The sequence below is a fragment of the Triturus cristatus genome, chromosome 2_1 (assembly GCF_964204655.1).
Source record: "Triturus cristatus chromosome 2_1, aTriCri1.1, whole genome shotgun sequence".
Taxonomy (NCBI): Eukaryota; Metazoa; Chordata; class Amphibia; order Caudata; family Salamandridae; genus Triturus; species Triturus cristatus.
In genome coordinates, this window is record NC_140581.1 from 80,716,567 (window position 1) to 80,740,090 (window position 23,524).

Below are 23,524 nucleotides of genomic sequence, written 5' to 3' on the forward strand. Positions count from 1 at the left end.
TGAATCCTGCTGCCCATAGGGTTCCATGATGGTAAACGGACAGTCTTGTAGGGTTTGGAGGCTGCAGCTGCCGAGTTGGGGGTACCGCATCCATGGCCAAGCTGACATCACTTTTGACGCGAACAATGCCATGCAGAGCAGAACAATGCGACCTACCGTCACGCATGGGTACTGCTCACGAAAAAGTTCTGGATCCAGTCTGATGCAGAGGAAAATTTTAAGATAATGACTCTGCAGCTAGAAGTCTCTCTCAGATTGGAACAACAATAAACTGCCCAGAGATTTTTCTAAACATCCAATACGAGTTGGAACACCTACAGTTCCATACAGGTGAAGGTCCAATGAGGAGGCTCGTTCTCCAGCAGCTAGCTGCATATAACTGCATCTACTTCTACATTGAAGACTGCATTGAAGACAACACATCAAGGTAGGTTTTAAAAGAATTTACATCTGCCTTTACATTTTTTATCCTTAAACGTTTTATTGAGTCAAATAAGGTTTACGTTTCCCTATAGTAATGGATTTATGTAGAAATTTTACATTCGGAAGAATAAAATATAAACATATATGTAAACTCCCCATAACCAAACCCAATGGGTAATCCAAGTGAATATTTATTCCACCTTCAGAGTACCTTTTATAATTTAAATTAATACATTTCATATACAAAGGAGGAAAGCAAGTACAGATCCTGTTAATCTTAAACACGGTTAGCATATACATTAACTATCAAATAAAGGGCATCTATCTAAATTCCCAACACTGATGTATTAAATTAAAAATACATTAAGTTGCAAATGTGTGTATATCCACATGGTTAAGGCCTACTAGCGCCTGCTTGTCCAATGCCCCCTGAATAGGGTCCAACACTTACACCCAACTGACATGAATTTCAATTCTACTCAAAATGAAATAAATAAATATGATATCTAAGGAGATTGGGAAGAGCACACTTATTTAATTAAGCAGTATGTGTTTTTAATCTTTTAATGTACTTGTTAATTTTAACTAATGCTTTGTCTCAATTTAAAATAAAATTTGAAAATTATTTAATCTGGGGGATGCCTTGTTCTTAAAAATAAATCCACTCAGTAAGTCACCCTTCATTCAATGAATGCATTATTTTATATTGACCCTTAACCTTAATTAAACCCTGTTACCTATCTTCATCAACGCAGTGGTCATCAGTTTAGTGCTACATCAAAGTAATGACCTTAGTATTGTGCTTCCTTGATAAAGTGGCCATGAGCTAGATTCTAGGGACACAGACCTAGTTCGACACCTTCACAGAAATGCGCTCCTGTTGTGATGTAGGTTCACTGTACTGCCAGAGATCCTTCGTACGCCTAACAGGTTCTGTAGGTTTTTACAGGGTGAACGGGCCATGTACTTCTTTACTCTGATCTTCTTTCTATTTCCCCCTTGGTGTCTAAACGGTGCTTCTTCACTACATGATAAAAGCAGGGCTCTTGGGTACTCTGGAATGTAATCAGATACATTTGCAAGGAAAAGGAAGCACTTCTTATTTTTGATCTCCAATGCCAGTAACACTCACCAGTGCAGCGGCTCACGTGCAAAAGAAGCATGATCTAACTTTAAAAGCTTTGGTAGCATGTGCAGCACTTCAATTTCACATAATTGATGCAGATAGATCTCCGAGCAGGAACCCCAGAAATCCTGTAGAGAACTTACTGTGCCAGGTGAAGAATGGGCCAGAAGCTTTATTCAGCAGACAGTTGCATGAGACAGCACTGATATGAGCACCTAGTGTCAATTTCGGATCCATCACCATCTATCTCCCATCAACTGTGGCCAGAGTTAGTGATCCCAGAGCAAAATCGTCTCGGTCTTAAAACTGCTGCTTGACTTTAGTGGTCTTCTGGAAGCTGTCAGCTCTAGCAGAACTTGTTGAAAACCCACAAAAGTTTAAGACGGATCACGACACTTATCGCCATCATTCACCTTCATCCTCAATTCATCTAAAATCCAAAGAACTAGTGTCGGCATAGTCTTGTACGGGCAGAAAAGGGTCTGGAAAGGATTCAGCGTTTACGCTTCTGCACCAGGTCCTGGGTCTGCACCGTCACACTGCTCTCTACACTGCCTGGGAGACGAGATTAGGCTACAGGGAGAAAACTGACCAAATTAACTGGTTGGAAAGTTGACTTTTCTTTAGTAGCATCATGATGAATGACGTCAGTGCACACTTCGACCCCGCACTGTGGGCAAGGGCTCCATGCTAGACTGGGTGGAGTCCATTTTGGAAGATGCACACCTCCTTCAAAATATTCTGTGGTAGAAAGAACTGAAGGAAGCAAGAGACTGGTGCACATCGGGGGATGCTGAGATGTGACAGAGGGTTAGCGAGCTGCAGCACTCTCAAGGTGAGCAAGAGCAAGAAAGAAACGTAAGGCGGGAGCTTTAAACATGAGGATGCTGGGACGTGAGAGGCCATCATGAGATCAACCTCCCTCAGTATGTTTGAGCGCAAGATAGTCAGCTGAGGATTTCAGAAAGGCACCCTTGTGCTAAAGTGCGAAAATGGAAAGAAGCAAGAGAGGGATCTGCACACCTGGGGTTGTTGGAGAGAAGAGAGGGAGCTGCAACCCCAAGGATGTTGGGGTGCGAGAGGCGGTTCATAAGCCTCCATCAGTGTGCTTGGGCGTGAGACACAATGGAGAGAAGAAGAGGGGGAGCTGCACACCTGAGGGTGTTGGAGAGAAAAAGAGAGGGAACTGCGTACCTGAGAATGTTGGGGTGCGAGAGGCGGTTCATGAGTTGCACCTCCCTTAGCATGTTCGCTCTGTTACTCATCAGCTTGTTCATCTTCAACACCATGATCTGCCCAGACTGTCGATGCCGCACCTGAAGGGGACAAAGAGAGATACCGATATTAGCTAAGTGAGAATGCATTGACCTGTACAACTGTCTTTGTAAGAGAAAATGCCTCTAGTTCGGAGCTCAGCATCATTCCAAACATCTAATACTGTCCTGAAAAGCCCAGAAGAGCTACACGATACTTGTGGTGTCAAATATACAGGCGGCCACTACTTACTACCTGGTACTAAAAACTGTTCTGAACTGTATCTACTCATAATAGACAATGGCATAGTTTTCTTGTTATTGTATTTTCTACATTAATATATTCCTTTACCTCAATAAACTTACTTTGAACTGATAATAAACAATGGCAGCAAGAAACGTCTGTCCATGGACCAACAATATGTGGCATTAGAGCAAGAAGAGAATCCATCATAATATTGCAAAGGTGTGCTAGTGTAGCCTAATGAAGTCATGATAGTGTCTAAATTGACTAGAATAACAAACATTGGCTTTGCCAATGGGTCTAGCCTAAGAGAGAGTTATTGGCTTTGCCCATGACTTCCTCTCAGCCGTGTTGTACAACACGGGGGCTGCCGCTGAGCATGGCTAAAAGTTAGTGGTGCAGAGTGGTGTAGGAGAGTGATGTAGGTTAGAGTAGTGTGTAATGAAGTAGAATAGAGTGGCATAGAGAAGAGTGAAATGACGTAGAGCAGAATGGAGTGGCGTAGAGTAGAATGGAGTGGGTGTAGAGTGGCATAGAGAAGAATGAAATGGCGTAGAGTGGCACAAATTGAGAGTGAAGTGGCAGAGTGGCAATGTGCGGTGTTGAGTAGCATGGTGTTGCATTGTGCAGCATGGAGTAGCATTGTGTGGTGTGGAGTGGCACTGTGTGGCGTGGCGCTGGATTGTGTGGAGTGCATACAATAGGTTACTATTTATCTAGTAATTATCTCGACCTGCTATCTATGTACACATCTTTTTTATACGATGCAAGAGTTGTTAGTGTGTACAACGCTTCTGCGAGAACTGGTTTGTTTACAAATAAATGTGTTTTTAGACCGGAAGGGTCTAGTGGATGTGGGAGAAACATATGTCGTACACGTTTGGGATAAAGGAGCAGAAACTAGATGACGGCAGTGAAAGCCATAATAACTGAATTTGAGTGCAATCACTGGTCGGACACTAATTAACTTGAATTAAATTGTGCTTAGTCCATGCTCCAGAGAAAGAAAATGAAGAGACGCCTGGAATACACTTGCTAATTAAGAGGCAGCATAGAAGAGTGAGAATTGAAGGTAGACACACAGAGTTTCAGATACATGACACAATCTTGGATGCAAGTAACCGCACAGGAGCAACAAGGAGAGTTGCAAAACCAGAGCAAGAAAGACGGTGGAAATGAAGCAGCTGTGAGACCGTTTGGTTGAAAGAAAGGTTGGCAGAGCAGACACAGGCACACAGGGTGGAGAGAGTCAACAGATAAACAGAATACTTCCAGCTCACAAGAAATTATTTTTCAGCACCAGACTCTTCCAACCCCCAATGTGTATAACGCTTTAACTTTTAAGCAGGGCCGGTACTAGGATTTTTATATACCCTAAACAAAGCGTGATGTACTGCCCTCCCTGTGCAAAGAAACCACATTTGATACATTAATCTACCGCTCCTAGAGTTGGTGGACTAAACAGCTGCCCTAGCACAGACCCTTATTTGAGAATAGTTCTATCAGCAATGAGGAGAGAAGAAAAGCACCCTGGCTTCGCATCTGTATCGATCCTGTGAATGAAGTGAGTGTCTGACCATTAGAAGGGTTTGTGGAGACCATGGAGTTGAAGCAGGAGGAGCTGGAAGACGGAGGTAGGACCTGGCAGTCAAGCAAGGCAGTGGCCATCTGAGAGAGGAAGGCCCGTGCCCAGCTCACCACTGCATGCCCAGCTCATGAAAGCACACCGGAAGCAGGAGGAGGTAGAGACGGAGGTAGGACCTGGCAGTCACTGAAGGCAGGGGCCATCTTAGAGAGGAAAGCCCGTGCCCAGCTCACCACTGCATGCCCAGCTCATGAAAGCACACCCATTGGATGTAGTGTTCTCAGCTGAGGAGTGTGGGGCAGACTGTCTGCCGCTCTGGACACAGGCTGCTGCTAAGGGCGATATCACATGCTGCGCTTTACACACACTGGTGTTCTTTCAGAGCTGGGACCATGAATGTTCCAGCAGGGGTCTGCTGAGGACATAGCAGCTGGAGGCATGCTGACTGGCATGACGTTAGAACGAGATCCGGCGCGGGCCACTTCCGCGCCTTCAAGAGCTGTGGGCAACATGTTATCACTAGGCGGTTCTTTCTACGGCGCTGCTGCAGCTGAAGGACCCGGGCGCCTTTTACACAACACACGATAGTTTACATTTAAAAACTACTGATACACTGTGGGATTTGCAGCGAGGTGGGTGGATACGTGCAGGGGCCGAGGGGCGGGGGTACTGGCCGGCTGTTATGGCGGGTTCACTTCAGGTAGAGACAGAGAGGAGTGCTCAGCAAGCTTGTGTGTTCTTGTTCCATAAGGCCGGGGTTGGAAAGGCTGGTTTCCACACGAGAGACGCTAAATGCCACACACGTTAGTTTTTGAAGGTTAGTTTGTGGGGTCATTTATCTGTACCCAGCTAGGTTTATGGTTGGTATTAAACTAAAGCCTGCTGGTCGTCACAGGAGGCCCAGTATCATAGTTTCGCAGCCCCATGGTTTACAAACATGACTTCCTCACTCTAGCGCCGGGGGTGGTGGTAGGGGGGGGGGGAGGGATTTTGATGAGACAAACCTATTAAACATTTAAACAGCATATTAAGTGGTAGGACATTGTCAGTAGTATGTAAAGTGCCTGGAATGTGACCGCCTATCGCAAAGCCCCACCATCCGCTCGGAGTCACATGGATGTAGCCAACACTTCCCCAAAACTACAAAACTTACTAAGTCTGACTCTGTCAGCCCTACAGACTTTTCCAAGGAGCTACAGACTTAGGACAGACTATCCCCAGCCCTACATGCTTCCAGGGGCCCTGGTATCACATGTACCAGCCTCTCAGAGGGAGACCGAGCATAGGCGGCACTATCCTCTGCCCATAGATGCTTCCAGGGGCCCTGGTATCACATGTACCAGCCTTTCAGAGGGAGTCCGATTATAGGTGGCACTATCCTCCGGCCCTACATGCTTCCAGGGGCCCTGGTGTCACATGTACCAGCCTCTCGGAGGGAGTCCGAGCAAAGGCAGCACTATCCTCTGCCCATAGATGCTTCCAGGGGCCCTGGTATCACATGTACCAACCTCTCGGAGGGAGTCCGAGCAAAGGCAGCACTATCCTCTGCCCATAGATGCTTCCAGGGGCCCTGGTATCACATGTACCAACCTCTCGGAGGGAGTCCGAGCAAAGGCAGCACTATCCTCTGCCCATAGATGCTTCCAGGGGCCCTGGTATCACATGTACCAGCCTCTCAGAGGGAGACCGAGCATAGGCGGCACTATCCTCTGCCCATAGATGCTTCCAGGGGCCCTGGTATCACATGTACCAGCCTTTCAGAGGGAGTCCGATTATAGGTGGCACTATCCTCCGGACCTACATGCTTCCAGGGGCCCTGGTATCACATGTACCAGCCTCTCAGACGGAGTCCGAGCATAGGCGGCACTATCCTCCGGCCCTAGATGCCTCCAGGGGCCCTGGTATCACATGTACCAGCCTCTCAGACGGAGCCCGAGCTTAGGCGGCACTATCCTCCGGCCCTAGATGCTTCCAGGCTTTGCTTGCAGTTCAGAAGACCAAGGACTTATAACCGATACAAACACACTGGCCTTAGGCTAGCGAGGATATATGTATTTACTTGGCAAGGCGAGTGGTCGAGAGGAGCACAATACATCAGGGTTTGAGCTTCTTAGGTCGAGGCATCCAGCACTTATCCAACAGGACTAAATATATCACGGCAAACACTGATGTCCTTTGTTCCCCCATCGTCTCTGGAAGACCATAAAGGGATTCCCAATTAGCAGAGCCATATCCAGCCCTTTAGGTGTCTTCATCCGTTTCCAATCAGAGTCCAGCAGTCCAAGCCGGACAGGCCCGGAGATAATCTCGGTTTTCAGCAGGGACAGCAGACACTGACCAGGAGGAGACCGAAGGAAAGGCTGATGGAGAAGAACTTTAACACTTTCGTCCCATACGGCATTTTGTAATTTCAAACATGTAATTGATTTGCAAGCTGCCTTTACTTATGTGACGCTTAACACGTGCACTGATTGTACAAATATAAAACAATAATGAAGTAAGACACACGAAGACCACCTAAAGTGCCACAGATAACACGGTTTCTGAGGCTGGAACAAGCAACCACTCTTTCCTGCTTAAGATTGTTACAGTTTCATCTCAGATCCCGGTCTGGCTAGCGCGTGGATAGCATTTCTGATTAATAATGCACTTTATTAATCCCATATTCATTCAGTCACTCAATTTATCTATCAATCAATTTAGATGAATGGAGAAGTACAAGCATTGGTGCACGTTCAATTCAATTCAATATATGTATTAAGCATTTGGCTCTCTAATGAGGTCCGCTTCAAACGCACATGGATAATTACCACAAACCCAGCAGCCATTAAAAGGACACTTCAATAAAACCATTCTATCTACACCATCATATCAATGTATACAAAGGTAACATACAAAAAGAAAAGATTTCCAAGATCACCACTAGGATACTATTTAAACATCAATAAATCCCAACGATGCAGGAGAGCTAAAATAATCACTCCATGATGGATTATAGAACATGTACAAAAAGATAGATTAACATTAAAGAGCAGTTTCAACTGATGGCATACTGTAGAATAAAATGCTTCATATTGCAACAATAATAACAAGTCATTAGGTAAAGTGCATCTTACAACGGCAATAGGGTAGCAGAAATCAAACAAGTATCTCCTGTACTAGAACAATTAAGGATCAGGTCCTGTTAATTACGAAAACAATTAGGAAAGAAATCCCATCATAACAGCATCATATTTTTATCTAAAGTGCATCAAAAAGCAGCAAAAATATTTCCCTTAAGACATTTGTATGATGGGAAAAGGGACCTAGTTAGTGCAAACAGCAGAGAATTAGCAACAGTCATATATTTATAATGGTCCACAAATGAAAAAAAACAATACACTACCACAGATTAATAAGTTCTATAACCAACCATACTCTGGGTCTAATAAAACCATGTAAAATATATTCATAAACTTCCTAAAAAAGGTTTAGTGCATACTATTTCATTTTTTGGACAAAGCAGAAATTCTCTAGCTGATGTAACATTTTTAATGCCATTCTTGATAAACATAGGACGTAGACACCTATATCGGAATGCGATCAGAGCAGGGCATACAAACCAGAAATGATCAAGATTCTGAGTAGCCAGATTACAAAAATTAGTTTTTTCCACCTTACCTATTAGGTGACCAATTTCCGATTAAATCATTTAAGGGTAAGAGGTTCATGCGGAAAAGAGTAATCCATCTACGGATACCGTGGCTTAAGTTCCACAAGAGATATTTCTGAGAAAATCTCGCGGAAGCATTCTTAACAATTGTTTCCAGCCTGGCTCTCATTCTACAAATACTAATATCTCTCTGATAACTAATCAGGTCACTAGAAATCTTTAAAAAAGATTTTAATTCTATAGGAGATAAGGATAACACAACATTCTCTTGCACATTAAAATGTTGCAGTGCCAAAAGGAAATCATTGTAAAAAGGAGTATTTGTACATTTGTCCTTCAAAAATTTGCTGTAGGATAAAACGCCTCAAATAAAAGGGTTCACTATTCTTTAGTTGATATCCCCAACGAATTACCCTAGCTAGACCTTGTGAAAAGGAGCTTACCAAGCCAAATTCGACTCTAATAGCAGCTATTGGAACGAGTGTATTAAAATGACATCGTTTAAGGAAAATTTGGCCTTCGATTTTATCCAGAAAGCTCCATTCCCTTACTGGTATAGATTCAATTGCATATAACAGGGTAGGGGGAATTTTAGTCTTAAAAACAGCAAATGTGAAAAATGTCTTTGACCCATTGTACTATAAAATAGGCGTACGCCATTTGCATGCAACGTTGCTTTAGAAGAGCTATGATCAATATGGGAATTATTCTTCGTACTACTTGAAATAACTTCCCCCAGTTATAGGTAAGAATCAACAATCTCCAATTTTTCATGACCAATTCTCCAATTAAAACTACAACCTTTTCAGTTTTTTCCTTGTTTTAAGACCAAGACCTAACTTTTGGATACATTGTTTTAAAAATTGTGCAGACGTATAACTCTGGAGTCGTGACAATTTTGTATTCAAACCTATAGGGGTCAGGTCCATAATTACAATATTGTCTGCATACAGAAGACAAGAAAAGGAGCGGCCACCTATCTTTGGCGCGTCTCCTTCCGTTAAGGAAAAACAATCCGGAAGATCTCTTGCACATAAAGAGAGCAGTAGAGGTGCTAATAAGCAACCTTGATTTAATCCATTTTTCGTATTATTAACTGAGGATAGGCCCGAGTTCCCCCCATTAAAACCCGGCTCCATGTTTGCGAATGTAAAGCAATAACTAAGGATGCAGGTTCATCGTTGAATGACAAAGTACCTGCGATTTGTTCTAGTCAGAGGACACGCTGTAAATATGGATCACCGATGAAAAGCAAAAAACACGGATATACACAGGAATAAAACGCAGCTATGGTACAATACACGAAAACAGTCCGGAGCAATGGGAGGAGGTTTCAATGAAGTCGAAGTCATAAGTAACCATCAGCGCGGACAGTGATGTTTTATTACAACAATTGTATAATGGCCCTTCTAACTGAATTAGAGACATTTCTAGGTACTGTAAGTAAATGTTAGGGTTGCAACATTTTGCAGTAAGACTCACCAGCCTTAACCAGAGCCTATTTTAACAATCCCACAAACAAAGTTGATGAAATACCGTCTCACTGAAAGCACTAACCCCTCGGGCTCCAATTACACTGCACCTGCCGCCGAGCAGCAGTGGGGCCGAGGCTCGGATTCAAAATGCGCCGTTTAGAGACATAAGAGACCTTTCTGGTGGACGAGCGCTCAACAAGTGAGTTAACACAACACAGCACAACATAACACATATGTATCTAAAGCGGCACCATTTCCAAAGCCTGCAGTGGCCCTAGAACCCAACCATGCAGAAAAAGTCAGAACAATCATCCTTCGCAGCGGAAGGGGCCGAATCTCTCCCTGGCGCCGGTAAGAATATCTGGGCGAACGGCACTCCCGACTATAGTATTTTATTGATTATTGAAATCAGAATAAACTCCTCCCTCATGGAAATAAAAAGGGCAATGGGTGCTTCAGAATAGGATGGTGCAAATAAACCGAGGATCTGAAGTGTGCAGCGGCAGCCGCCATATCGAAACGCCAGCTCACCGCGTGAAAAGAAGGAAGCAACGTCACCAGCAGGGTATTTACAAAGGCGCGGTACTCGCTGGGCTTCAGGCCCATCAAATGTAGAACAAGGGGAAAAACCCACTATGGAGGAAGCATCAGGCAATGTGATGGGGAGACAGTACCGTGGCGCCGGGGGCAGCGGACAGGCGCTGATTAGCTTCAATCCATCTGTGCTCCACAGAAAGGATCGGAAATGACGTTTGGCCAGCACTGGAGCACATGTTTTCTATACTCAACTGCACATGTACATACCTTGTCTCGCTCTAGAGTAGCACATTTCTACTTACGTACGTGCACCTACCTCCTCAATATGTTGGTCCTCGATATCTGTGCAACAACATCTGGATGATTTTCATTGACTCACTGCAGTAGAGCTTGGAGGCCCCTGAATTAGGGGCTGCTTTTCCTTGGCCACAGTACAGTCCTTCCAGAGACCCAGGAAGCTTTGCACAGAATGAAACACAATGTCATGTGGAGTCTAACAGGATACACGTCTGTGGTAACGGTGCCACTAGTTCAATTTTGGCCAGAGAAAAAAATGTCCTGCCATAGACCGTTCGAGTTCATTCCTTTACAAACACCCAAACAGTAAGTATTTTCAAAGATTTGTCCTTCCATTGAAAAGTTCAGTAACTAGCGTGAAACACAGACATTTCGCAGCTTGTCTGTGAGCTCCGCCATCTTAGTGACCGATGGAGAGAAGCTAGGTGCAGCATACAGATCAATCATCCTGGTGCTGCAGGCAGCCCTGCAGAAGCCCCAACCCAAGAGATGTTAGAACCATCTCCTAAGACTATCCTTGTAGGATGCCTTGTGTACTCAGACGCACGGCAGCAACCTAGACTAACCAGTGAGCCACACCAGCAGCTGTCCAGGGTTAGCGACGTCATCGTTCTTAAGACCACTCAAAAGAGCGAGCGCCAACAGCTAAGGCCTCCACGCTGCTCTACGAGGCTGCCTTTCTCTCTTCCCTTAACCAGAGAAGACCATTAACCGCCTCGCCAAATATGAAGCTATCCTCATACAACCCACAATCCTTAGCTTAGAATAAACCTGGCAGTGCCCCAGTGTCAGAATCCTAAATCCAAACTAAACATAAGACTTCAACAAAGTCCAGGCACAAGGCCATCGACCAACCACTCTGCCTGAACTAAGGCAACATTTCACTAAAGTTCACAGCAAACATTCAGGTGCTACAATAGTTTTTATTGAATCCCTTTCTGAAGTGCTTGCTCTCCTCTCATAAATGCGGGATTATTGTGGAGTGGGCCGTCTCACGTCTGTAAAGCATAGTGAGGCTAATCGAGTCAAGGGACAACAGTCTTGGTAGAGCCAAAACCCCACAGTCGCTCAATCCTCTTCCCAGCTGGTTGGCGACAGAGGCTGAGGGGTGGACGGGGACCCGGCGAGGGCCCATGGAGCGTCCAAGACCATTCTCCTAAAATGCTTACTTGTTGTCTTGCATAATTTTGCGCTTACATTGTCCCGCAGTGCTGTGGGTAAAAGCTCATGCTTCTCAGTGTTAAAAAAAAAAAATGGAAAAAAAAACTCTAAATAACAGAAGTACGTACAAAGACTGTCTACATACAGGACCCCGCTCGCGATCACAGGAAGCTACAAGTAGTGGAACTATGTCCTTGATCTTCACGTTCCAAAACCAACCTTGCACCGGATAAGTGTACAGAAATATACAGTGACAATATTGGCTAGGTGGCAATAATTAGTGAAAATTTAATATTATGCCTTTTATAATTCTTCTGACTGTTTTTTAGTATGCAATAAGTTTAAGTATGTGTGTTTATATGAATTAAAAAAAAATTGATAAATCTGCGATGTGTGGCAAGAGCACTTTTTTGCGTAGTAATTTGCACTAGTATTGATTTGTTTAACATGGTTATGTTTGCTATGTTGAACCTATTTGATGTCAGGAGACGGAGGCTTCGGATTATGCTTCTCTTTCTTTTAATGACGTAAAAACAACAGCCAATCAACATTTAATAAATGAAAAAACCCCATTTCCCATGAGCCCCAGTAGTCCTGTCTCCACCTATCATTGGGGCATACAGTATATATAAACTGATGTAACCATATCACTTGCTCACTTTCTGCTGCTGCAGCAGCAGAAGTTAAGTCATTTGCCTTCTTTATTTTGATATATTGAACTGTGCTTTATTGAATGCTATATTGCGTTGGTATTATGATCGGGGTAGATGTGGGGGCGACACCACCCGCTGTGCAATTGCCATTGAGCAGGAGCAGGACACACGGTATATGGGCGGTCAAATCCTTTCCTCGCTCATTGCGGCTGATTTGCGCTTGCACAGTGAAGCCGAAATCGGGATGATTACCGATTGGTTTACCACGCAACCGCAGGGAGAGACGCGGAAGTCCCAGAGAACGCCCAACAGGGCAAAATATACAATTACAAGGACTCTTCCTTAGGAGAGACAGGTGCCTCCCTCCACAAGGAAATGTTGGAAACATTGGTTTTCTTTTTACCCTAATATCTAGTTCTGGGAGCTAGGATTGCACCCGATTGGGGCTCTCTTTCCCCCTTGAACCTCCTCCTGCTCCTCAGTGCAGTGGTGGCAATGGCATACCAAGAAGTTGAGGGTGAGGGCTATCTGGAATACGCAGAAGTCCTATTTGAACAAGATATGGAGGGGCACCTAGTTGAAGCACTCGATACTCAAGCAAAGAGTTCGGTGAACTGAGCATTAATTAAAGCCTTGCAACCATTTGCCCAGCCGCTGGAAACGCTATGGCTGTCGAGAACTGATGGACGCAGCAGGGGGGGGGAGGAACAACTAAACATGATGTGGCTTGGAACGAGGCGCAGTTCTTCTAGAGGGTCCTCAGCCGAGGTCCTCTCACAACTGGCGCAGGCAGTCCTACGGGACCATGAATATGGAAGTACTGAGGTATTTGAATCATCTGGTTTCCCAAGAAGCTCCACTGTCACAGCATGTCCCTCCAAGTCCTCTTCAGATTCTCCTTCAGACCAGGAGACAATTCCAGTAGGCTCCGAACCTGCCACCAAGCGTAAATGCAAAGTGCAACACGTACAGCTGGATTTACCACCCAACAAAAATCTATTGTTTGACCCCAGGTAAAATTATCTATCGTTGGTCTACAGAAAGGGAGCCCCTGTATGGAAGTGGCGCACTACGTTCAAGCTAATTTGCGCCAAGGCTTTGAGAGGGAAGTGCGCAATATGTTGCGCTCAGAGCATCCATGCCCATCTTTACTTGGGGAAGTGGCGGAAACGCCAGAACTCAAGCCCAACATGGCCACGTTCCTGAAGAAGTTCTCCAAGAATCCCAAGAAGGGTCTAGACCGAGTCTGGAGAAGCTGCCAGGACAAAGTTTTAGATATTTCTGGTCCCATCACAAAGATTCTAGATTTGGCAGTGCAGGCTAAGGACAACCAATCCCAGTTGGATCCCGGCAAAATCCTGGAATGGGCGCAGAGAGCTTTATGCCTCCTGCTCATTATCCACCGAACAACGCAAGTTAGTTCTTATGAGTATAGATCCGCAACTGCCAGATGTGGCCTCCAGCGAGGCAGGCACTTTGGCCAACAGTTTGTTGTTCGGTGACAAGTCGAAGATGTGGGAAAGTATGTGTCGACATTTTCAGCTTTAGACAAAGCACAGACCCGGGCCGGGCGCTATTGTGGTTGAGCGCCAGGCCGTGACTTTCAACAGGCTGCATGCGATACGTGCCCAGAGGAGTGGGCACCCCCAGCATCAATTAAACTTCTACCCTACACAAAATCGAGGAGACAGTTAACGCCCGCCAAGGGGGTTACAGAGGTGGAGACAACACCGAGGGTATCTCTTATGCAGGTGAGATTACTTTCTCAGTAAGAAGTCCTGGTTAGAGGGTGGATTCGGTAGTTTTATCACGATTTGGTTGATGATCACACAGGACTCTTGAGATTTATAGTAGAACAAGCGTTTCACCTGGAGTTTTATTCCATTCCTTGTCAGGGGAATCAACTGTTTGCTTTACATTTTTCCCACACAGAGATGTCTTTCATAGATGACAAAGTTCAGTTCCTCATAGCCAAAGGGGCAGTGCTTCGAAGACCTTTTACCCCCAGGGGCTTTGTCAGTATGATATATGTGGTTCCCAGGAAAGACCAGGGCTATCGACTGGCACTCAACTTAAAGGAGTTCAACTCCTGGATTGTGGATCGCCACTTCAAAATGGAGGGCATACACTTATTACAGGATCTCCTACAGGAAGGCGACTGGCTGGTTCGCTTAGATCTAAAAGACACGTTATCTAGCTGTGACCATCTTCGCCCCACAACGAAGATTCTTTCAATTCCAATGGCGTCATCAGTGGTACAAATTCACCACCATGCCATTCGGTCTTTCTTCCGCCCCTTGGTGTTTCACCAAGCTCCTTCGTCCAGTCGTTCAGTACCTGCAAGAGCGAGGGTTTCAGTTGATCATCTACCTGGACAATATTCTCGTCATGGCTCAGGACAAGGAAACGGCCCTTTACCTCACTTCAACAGGACGACTCCTACAGGATATGGGGTTTGTCAAACAGGGAAAGTCAGATATGGCGCCATCACAAATGTTGGATTTTCTGGGTTTCCAGGTGGACTTGATCAGGGCCTAACTTCTCCTACCATCACCGAAGTGTGTCTATCAATAAGGAGCTGAGGAGAGCACTTGCCTCTCTGACTACATCCTTGAGGACCATTGCTCACCTAGTGGGACTCTTAGCGTCCTCCATACAGGCCATCTTCCTAAGCCCATTACACTATCAGGCCCTCCAGTGACTGAAAATTCGCCATCTTCGCAAGGGTCTTTCATACTATGAACAGATATCCTTGACAGACGAGGTCAAGACAGAGATGAACTGGTGGCTGGAACACAAGGATGCCTGGAATGGCCGGGCCATTTTCGCTTCAATCCCAGAGGTAGTGATAGAGGCGGATGCCAGCCCATGGGGCTGGGGAGCCCGTTGCAGCTCGGTGGAGACTGGGGGCAGGTGGTCGTCATCGGATCTCTCGCTACATATTACTTGCCTAGAATTACTGGCAGAGTCCTTTGGGATCCAGTAGTTGTCACCACACAAGACGAGTTGTTGCATCCTCTTACGGATGGAAAATGTGTTGGCGGTTCGATATATCAACCACTTAGGTCTCTCCTTTTGGTGGAGATTGCCAAAAACTTTTGGCATGTTTCCTTCAGAATCAAATTTCACTGACAGCAGAATACATTTCAGGCTCGTCCAACATACGAGCGGATTCGAATTCCCGTTTCCTTCGAGACTCCAGCGATTGGAGACTTCACTCACAAGTGTTTCAGGTCCTGAATTTGCGCAGGGGTCCATGCTCGGTGGACTTATTTGTCTCTCGACTCAACGCTCCGCTTCCACGATTTTACAGTTGGAGACCAGATCCCCGAGCAATGAGTTTGGATGCATTTCTACATGATTGGTCGGGGGACCTGTCATACGTCTTCCCTCCTTTTTCAATGATTGAGAGGATTCTGGAGCAGGTGAGCAGACAAGTAGCGGAAGTGGTGCTACTTACTCCGCTGTGGAAGGCGCAGTTGTGGTTTCCAGTGGTGATGGTTATCCTGCGCCCTTCCAATTCACATTCAACCTCGAACGGACCTCATAACTGATCCAGTGAATGGTCTTCACCCCTGATGAGCCAGGGGCTCTTGTACCTCATGGCGTGGCAACTTTCAGGAGATGTTGGCAAATGCCAGGAGTTTAGACAGACACATTGTTTTCCTTATCCCAATCTTGGGCCCACTCTACCCACAAGCGTTACGAATCCGTCTGTCGTCGCTGGGTTGCGTGGTGCAGTGAACAGGAGGTGGATTGCTTGGGATACGGAATCCATATCATTGCGAATTTTTTGTTGGACTTGGCTACCCAGAGTTTGGCCCAACAGAACGGTGAATAATTTCCGTTCTGCTATTTCACCAGGTCACCCTCATTTGGATGGTAGACCAGTGGGAGAACATCCCCTGGTGTGCAAGGTCTTTTTACGTCAGTAAAAGAAAGAGTCAATCTTTGCCTCGGTGTCCTTAATAGAATTGAAAATTCTTGAAGTGATGGCTAGAATTTTTTTACTCTCCTCCTTTAAATAACCTAGCGGAATTTTTTGTTTTTGGTGTCCATGAAACTAAAGCATATGAAATTACAGTCCCACTTGAGGGCCTCAGCAGTGGTCCAAACAATCTATGGTAGAGACAAATAATCTATAGTATAGACAAATAATATATAGCACAGACAAATAATCCATAGCACTGACAACCTATGTTACAGAAAACTAATCTACAGTAAAGGCAATCCATAGTATAGGCAAATAATCCATAGTAAAGACGATTAATCCGTGGTATACACATATATTCTATGGTATAGACCAACAATGAACCATCTTCAACATAAAATACATAATTGTCAATAGAAATATTCAGAGGAGAAATGAAAGGCTTAGCTTACAGTTTGAGATTACCTAGGATTGTATGACAGCCACAATGTTGGATGGAGTCATCTTAAAAACATAGTCCCCAACTCGAACCAAGATTATTTATTCTACATCAATCAATCAGTGAATTGTAAGCGCGCTACTCATCTGTGGGGGTCTCAAGGAGCTGAGGGGGTGGGGGGGCATCAAAGCATTGACACCGAATGGTTTGACGCTACCTGTAATTGCGCAGAACATCAACTGACCTGTGAGACACTTCAGAGTGGGCAACTCCTCCAGAAATGCTGAAGAAGGGAACAACTTAAAAGGTCCTGGAGAATCGATCACCGCAATGGAAGGAGCGATGATGGCTTACTACAGTTCTACATGGCTATGTAGGAAGCAGTAAGAGAAGACACGAGTAGGAGAATGGGAAGCCAAGTGGGGAATATGAGTTAGTAGAGAACCCATGTGGGGTGAAGCAGTGGTGACACAAGGCAATATTCCTTGGGTTGAGTGTCAAATTGTCATCCAGGGACACAACTAATAACGGCCAATGATCTCCAGGACACTTACATGGCCGCCACCTCACAAGCCACCCAACCTTGCTGTGGGAGTATCATGCATTTCTCCATGTAGTGTTTGGGGAAAGCAGGGGGAGGTTTTTGATTCTCCTCGGAAACTAGGCAGAAAGTACTAAAGTTTTGTCCAATGAGCGAGTGGTAATCAAGAATCTCAAGAACTTTGGTACACAGCCTGTTTTGGTCACTGATGGGTATGACGTACTGCCACTAAGATGCGAACCATCTGACTTTATTTTAGGAAGGCACAGTCGTCAGTTTAGACAATGGATGCCACTATTGTAGATCATGGAGATCACCATTTTAGATCACGAAGGTTCTCCATTTATGCAGAATCATTGTCATGCCTGCGATGTGACGCAGATGCTGTCTGGCCTTATCTTTCTAAGAACTGTGAAATGTAAGGTTGTTCGACTGATGAGATATAAAAGCTGATGCAACATCAGTCTGGGTCAACTGTCTACTTATCACAGCATCTAGGTCAAGTAAGAAGTAGTACAGACATATAGTCAAAATAGCGTAGTATGAACTGACGTTCTCTTATGTCATAAATTCCAATTTCTGGTAAGATTCATTATAGAAGGACTGCCATTTGGTCACCTAAGTGATAGGTCCTTCGCCCAGATTATCACCCGAGATTCTACCATAAAACAGTTACACCTACTGCCGGAGCACTTCGAAGATGCTACATATTGCTCAGAGTTGATAAAGCCAAGTCCTTGAGGAAGGCTGCTACCCAGAACATGTGTGCCCTTAGCAAGGAACCCTGTCTTCATGCCTCCACTGATAATTATGGCATTCGCTGTCAACAAGGTATGCAGTGCATCGCTTCTCCCTAAAACTCTAGACTGCAAGTTGCTCTGTTTTCCATGCTCTCTCAGTGTAGCGCATAGAAGTAGGTTTTAGGGTGTTAGGTTTTATATGACACTTTAACCATGTCAAAAGTTCATTTTATTCTCGTTCATCACATGCCTTCTTGCGGTTTATCATATTCTGGGTAGTTGTTTTAGATGCACTGAGAGACAGGTTATTCCTGTCATAATAAATAGGGCACTCTGTATATTGGGGTTCGATGCCCTCACATTTAATTAAAACCCAAAAATTGTCTTTTTGTGGGTCTGGTCCGACCTTTCCCTAATAGGCCGAGGTGGGACTAAATCTTTATTTTCCACTTCCACACCCTGTACGGTGGACTTACAAGGCACACTTTAGGAGTGACTGATGAGCATATATAAAAGAAATGGCAGTTCCCCTGCCAAGCGCCACTGCACACTGCAGTGCAATTATACTGCATCCTAGCCAGAGCACAGTGGTGCTCCTGGAAGGAATACATTTTTCATAAGTTGCTGGAGTATACTTTGCAGCCCACATGACATTTGGCTTTCCATTCCAAAGGCACACAGACACTATTTACAAGGGATTTGAGGGAAGTTAAATAAGCCAAACACGGAGTTCCAATGTACAGCACATGATTTAGAGGGAAAGTGTAGGCACTTTGCTACTTTTTTGCAGTGGTAAATGCACACAGTCCTAAAGCCATCAAAACACGGTACAGAACAAAGTGCAAAATCTGGCCTACGCATGCAGAAAGGCGAATTTGCTACAGTGACCTTTTGTTTGCTTCCCAGCAAGAATGAATCAATAGATCACTGAGATACGCACAAGGGCTTGGATCCACAGATCAACGTCAGCACAATATTTCTCAGGTGTGTGCACCTGTAATAAAGCTGGGAATCACTGTCCATTTTCAGTCATTTTACCAACTCTATTGTATAAGTATAAGTATAAAAAAAGCTTATAAAGCGCTCGAATGCCAGAAACAGCGTCTTGGCGCTGGAGTGTGCATAGTCAGAAGCAGGTTACTGGTGGGCCGGTGGATTACTGGTGAATCTGAAATAGAAGATACTTCAGAGTCTTTCTGAAAAGTACATGACTCGGTTGAATTCGCATCTCCACTGGTAGCTGATTCCATAACTTAGCTACACAGGTGGCAAAAGGGCGCCCGCCCCATCTAGCTAATCTGAATCTAGAGGTACAAATAAAGCCAAGATTAGCCGACCGCAGTGCACAGGGAGGGATCTAATGCTTAAACCTGTCTGTACCATCATTAGCACCCCCACCAAAGCGTGCCCGGTGAACCAGACAGAGCGCCTTGAACTCGATTCTCTGCTGAAACGGAAGCCAATGTAGTGATTTCCTACCCATAGAAGTGGGATAATCCCTAGGTAGGTTCAGAATAACACGGACCGCAGCATTCTGTAAAGACTGGATCTTACCAATCTGGTATTTGTCAATACCCAAAAACATGGCATTGCAATAGTCCAGTCTGGACATAAATAAAGCGGCCATCACCGTTTTTTGTAATGTCCGAGCGATGTATGGGAAGATTTTATGCAGCGTTTTTAACAAAAGGAAACAAGAGGAGGTTAGACTGTTGACCTGGGCTGACATGTTCAGCTTGTCATCATAGATAACCCCCAGGTTCCTCACCTTAGAGACCTGAAGGGTGCTACCATACGGTGTTCCAAACTGAAGGGCCTCTGCCAAATTCCATAACTTCAGTTTTTTCGGTGTTGATTTTTAAAAAACTCACACGCATCCATTCCATCACATCCGTAAGGCAGGCATGAAATTTGGCCGCTATTAGGTCAGGATGATCCGCAACGGATATCACCAATTGTGAGTCGTCAGCATAGGATACTAATATAAAACCATGTTTCCTGACCAATCTAGCCAATGGCCTGACATCGATATTGAAAAGAGTTGGGGAAAGAGCAGAGCCTTGTGGTACCCCACATGGCAAGGCAAATTTAGCCGAGTGTAGGCCGGCCCAATTTAAGCTTTGAGTTCGGTTATCCAAAAATGAGGATAATAAAGCCAAGGCTCGTCCTGCAATCCCTACATCCCTTAGACGCTGTAGCAATACCGCATGGTTTACAGTATCAAAAGCAGCATATAGATCCAGGAGGACGAGAATCGCCCTCCCTCCTCCATCAACTGGTGCTCGAATACCCTCTGCTGCCATTATAAGAGCCGATTCCGTGGAGTGTTTAGGCCGAAAGCCTTGCTGAGACCTGTCCAGCAGGGCATTCTTATCCAAGTAATTAGTCAAACTCCGGTTTATAGCCTTCTCGATGACCTTTGCCATCAGAGGTAGGCCAGAGATAGGACGATAGTTTTTAAACTCTGATGGCTCCAAGGAGGCTTTTTTAAGAAGGGGCTTAACACTCGCCATTTTCCAGGTGGTTGGATAGGGCCCTGCAGCTAGTACCTGGTTGATCAGGGACGTGAGGGTGGGTGTAATCTTATCTGCCAGTAAGTGCATAATATGGAGGACAAGGATCTGAAACTGCGCCTGACTTTATCGAGCTAAGCAGCGCCAGAACCTCCTCCTTAGATAGAGGATCAATGGAAGTAAGACTGCACGTCGGTGGCTCCTCCGAGCAGAGTGTCACCTGCCTACAATGCGATGTATTAGGACCTACTGAAATTAACAATTCGTCATAGATTGTGGACACCTTGCTATGGAAGAAGACAGCCAACTGATCACAGAACGCCTGATCAGGGCTGAACAAATTGGTCTGCTGAGAATTCGCCAGAAAGGACACTCATTTAAAAAGTTCTTTGGTGGAGTTCCCTGCCTCAGCGATTTTCCGGGAAAAATAATCCTTCTTGGTGTTCCCAATAGCCTGCTTATATTTATACAGGGCCTCACTATAAGCTAACTTACTGACCCTATTATAGTCCACTCTCCAGAGACGCTCACGCCTTCTACACTCAACCTTCAATTGTTTGAGTTCTGAGCCATACCAGGGGGCACCAGGCGGACGTCTGTTGCGTGTAGCCGCCTGAAGCGGGGCAACCTGATTAACTGCTTCTGTAACCCAGTTATTAAACTGAGTAACAGCCATCTCATTGTTGCTATTAAGGGTTGGAGGAAGGTTATCCAATGCCTCAGTTAAGTTAGAGCAGGTGATCTTGTTCCACCGCCTAAACATAATCTTAGTAGGTTTGTGGGGGGCACCCGTAGCCCTTATCTTTACCTCTACCATGAAGAAAACGGCACTGTGATCAGTCCAGGGGAGAGGTTCTGCCCTGCGGTAAAGAAGATCTGGGTGGCTAGTCCTTCCGTTTTTAATTCACGTTAGAACAGTATTGTCTAATCAAAATCCTTTTTTGTACAACTTATAACACATTCCCTTTTAACTCATCTGAGAAGCAGGACTAGTAGAAGCAAAAATGACAAATTAAATGGAAGGAAGCACTTACGAGGGTTAACACCAGCATACTACCTGTTCGCATGCACGGACAGCACACTCAGAGAAAGATGATGCGAGATGAGAAAATACAGAAATGAAGGACATCTTGGGTCATCTTGTCTTCAATGTAAAAAGTAACTTTCCCCACTTCTATTATTTTCAGGATTCAGGGTGTCCCACCCCGCTATTTATTATCCATAGGAGTTTTGGAGGAGTTGCCTACTTCGCAGCCGATTCTCTCACATTTGTGTGTGGCTCCCCTCTAGGGTCTTTTAGTTATGAGACCATACTTCTGCTGGGTCTACCACTTCTCTCACTGCTGCAAGGGCCTTGCAAGGCTTCAAGTCAATCACATCACAAATGTTCATAATAATGGTTCCTTGGTGTTATGTTTGGTCCTGAATTACTTTGGCCTGCGACATTGTTCTTTTGACTCACCATATTCCTTGGAAGGCATCGGCATTAAGCAGCACTTTGCTTCAGGACCATGAACGCACTGGAGGTGAGCTCCAGGCAGGACTTTACCATTCATACTTGGATTATGCATGGTCTAGGACAAGACAAGAAGACTTCTACTATTGTATTTGTACACAGTGACTAGGTAAGTACCTTCTACATGACACCGGTTGCTACTAACCTTGCACTGAGCACTGGATAACATCTATTTTCGCTAGAGAGGTGGTACCACAGTCTTGCTATTATTTTCTACTTTAATAATTTACTAATCGCCAGCTTCTTTCAAGAAAGGTTTGTTTGCAGCAGTATTTAAGTCATCCCTACTCTTTCCTCTCCCTACTGGCCCTTCAAAGTCTCTAATTCCTACACTGCATTGAATGGGGCGCAGGAACTCAAACAGCTCTTCTTTCTTCTCCTTCTGTCCAATATTCATCCAGTATCAACTGACTCACTCAGATTCACAAATAAACCGAGGACGTAAGCTGTTCTCCCATCATTATTGGGAAAATCTCTTATCCCCTCCCCCTTTGCACACATTGAGACTCTACACTTGCATCACTTACTACACCTTAACACCACTTATCCAGTATTCAATAGACAGGTGTAAGTAACTTTTTGGAGTTATTAATATTTGGGAGACATCACTACTAAGGACTGAGAATGATTTTATCAAACCTTCATGTGGAAAAATGTGATCTACAAAGTGAATTCTGTCAGCATGCTTTGATGGTGTAAGAGATTCTGGTGTAGCATTCCAGTAACCGGAGAATGGCAGGCCCTTCTGCAGATGCAGCTTGCATGTAAGTAAGTATTTTATTATTAGTGTGCACATTTTAAAAATTCATTAACATAAATGCCACAAGACACTAACTATAAATGCAAAATATGCAGCATCTTTCCTTCTGAATATGTTAAAATTATATAAATACATAAAATATGCATGAGCAAAGAATGCAAGAGAAAAAATTGGGGAGTCTTGATATAAGCCATAATTGACTACTTGATTTAAGATCGATTGTAGTGACCTAGTTCGCCAAAGCGCTGGCTTCCTGCTTAGAGCCATCAGCAGTTTTAAGTCTGTTGTAAACGATATCCAAAAACCTTCTAACGTTCCAAATAAAATTATTGGTTTGTAAAAAAAAAACAAGCCTTTTGGATTCTTTTATTGTACATAGCAACTATTTCCTAAAAGTTGGTAGCAGATATTTACAATGAATGGCACCAGCCAAGGGCAGAAGAATAGAATATTTTCTAAGGTTTCATGAGTATAATTACAGAGCCTACAGGTTGAATGAAGACGTTTGTTACTCCAGGACCCTTCAAACTGTTTTAAAGGATTATAAATAAAACAAAATCCTAAAAAAGGATTCTTTTGTTGTAGCCTTCAAATTAGAGTCAATACACTGCTGTCTGGACTTGAAGTAAGACTCCAGTTGACACCAAGACTGTTTACAAAAGGACACATCCACCAAGA

General features: G+C 44.6%; 1 protein-coding gene across 2 annotated transcripts in view; it reads right to left on the minus strand.

Moving 5' to 3' along the window:
• Positions 1-23,524, minus strand: part of TESK1 (testis associated actin remodelling kinase 1) — a 500,668-nt gene that overhangs the window by 264,156 nt on the left and 212,988 nt on the right. For both annotated transcript variants that reach the window (XM_085628037.1, XM_085628044.1), the window contains exon 2: positions 2,744-2,865. In XM_085628037.1, coding sequence (XP_085484163.1) covers positions 2,744-2,865 — 122 coding nt within the window. The remainder of the gene's footprint in view (positions 1-2,743; positions 2,866-23,524) is intronic.